At 51.5% G+C, this 1,818-nt stretch overlaps 1 protein-coding gene across 1 annotated transcript in view; it reads right to left on the reverse strand.

The window, feature by feature from the left end:
- The window catches only part of LOC119585839 (transcription factor HES-4-like), a gene marked incomplete in the record, with an annotated part of 2,383 nt that extends 813 nt beyond the window's left edge, over positions 1 to 1,570 (reverse strand). Inside the window, 3 exon segments of the mRNA XM_037934571.1 lie at positions 1 to 620; positions 743 to 838; positions 1,256 to 1,570. Coding sequence (XP_037790499.1) covers positions 1 to 620; positions 743 to 838; positions 1,256 to 1,306 — 767 coding nt within the window.
- Between the last annotated feature and the right edge of the window lie 248 nt (positions 1,571 to 1,818).

Genomic DNA, 1,818 nt, shown 5'->3' on the forward strand with positions numbered 1-1,818 from the left:
GCCAGGTCGAGCGGGGCAACCTGGGGGTCGGGGGGCGAGTCCTGCACGCTCGTGGTCGGGCTCGCTTCGCCTCCTGAATAAGCACACGGACTCACCCGCCCCTCGCAGGAGTCGGGAGATCTCTGAGGGCTTCCTCGGGCGGACTCGGGCGAGGAGGGCGTTCCCGCAGCCTCGGGCGATGCTGCGTTCACAGGAGATACGTTCCCCGAAGGAACCGAGGCCCAGGACGGGAGCACGAGGGCCAGCTGACCCGAGGGAAGGCGCGCCTGCATGAGAGGCACTCCTGCCAGCGAAGCCTGCGAGCCCTCGGGGTGCTGCGGGGACGACGCAGGACTCCTGGCCTCGAGGACCTCGGTCGCCGACGGGGCCTCGGTGGTGGTGCTGGCGGTGCTCAGGTGCGACATGACGCGCGTGTGGAGGTCGGCGGGCAGCCCGTTCACGCCCGCCAGGAACCTGCTCACCTCCGAGGCGCACTGGGTGAAGCCCGCCCGGTACTTGGCCGTGGAGTCGCTCCCTGCCGAGCCTCGAGGGGCGCCGCTGTCGTGACGGTGGAGCGCCTGCACATGGCGGACTGTCATCTCCAAGATGTCTGCTTTCTCTAGCTTGCTGTACCGCGTCGGCTGAGGGAAGAAGGAAAGAACATTGAAACATCGTCGCCCAAAGGAATTCAGTGTCAGATTTCAGAACCGAGTGACTCCGTAATTCATATGAGGACATGAATAAAACACAAACAGAAACTTACGTCTTTCCTCTGGGCTGTAAGGACCAAATTCTTTAGTTCGTTTAGGCAGTGGTTAATGCGCTCCCGACGACGCCTCTCCATAAGGGGCTTGTTACTCTGGAAGGAGACAAGAGGACCAGGTTAGTTAAGGAGTCAGCTGATTGTGGAAATGGCCTAGTTCACTTGTAAAAATAGGCTGTGTCATGACACGCTAGACAAAAATTAAAAAAAGAGGAAAAAGACAAAAAAATAAGGTCTTTTTCAGCTGTATAAAAACGACAGGTCTTGGATTATTGCTGGTAAATAGTGAAAAGCTAGCAAAATCATCTGACATGCTCTAACACATTGCACATTATGCGATAGCACGTGCGGTGACCAAGGCTTCATGATAGGTAAGTTAGAACATATGAATTTACGTATAATCTCAATGGAAATCATTTGACATTAACATATGACAATCACCCAAGACCTATCACTTCTTTTACAATTTAACTCGGAATGAAACGAATCGGCAAGAGAAATGGAAACACTTACTCGTCTTGTTTTCTGACTATCTGCCATGTTTGAACTGGTCGAACTGCACATCACAAAAAAGTTTTTTTTCACACTTATTTGAGTCTTATATCATCACAAATCAAGCTCGCGTATCTTGTAACTCCTGTAAGATTCCACGTTCAGATCGGAAAAAACACTTGTATTCCCTTAGTGTCGATAGATGATGGATAGTATCGGAGGAACGGACAGGTCCCCTTTCGACGGAGGACGGCACACGACTGATGTCGCTAACGTCGCGTGGTTGCTTTCTCGCCGACTTCCACACGTGACCACCAGACGTCAACTGATCGCCGCGCGCGACCACCACCCGAGGCGCACTTCGCCGGTTGCCGACTAGCCTTTCTGGACACGTCTGATGGAAATAATTGCTATTTCCAGATGTGATACGAGGTGGAATTACTATCAAAATTTAAATTATTTTCGGCGCAATACCTGATTTGGATTATGATTGTTGTTGATCAATTATTTTCGATAATTTAAAGATTAACCAGTAGATCACCTGGCTCACGACTGAAGTGACGTCATGATATAGCCACACCCAC

This window comes from Penaeus monodon, chromosome 20, assembly GCF_015228065.2.
Source record: "Penaeus monodon isolate SGIC_2016 chromosome 20, NSTDA_Pmon_1, whole genome shotgun sequence".
NCBI classification, from domain to species: Eukaryota; Metazoa; Arthropoda; class Malacostraca; order Decapoda; family Penaeidae; genus Penaeus; species Penaeus monodon.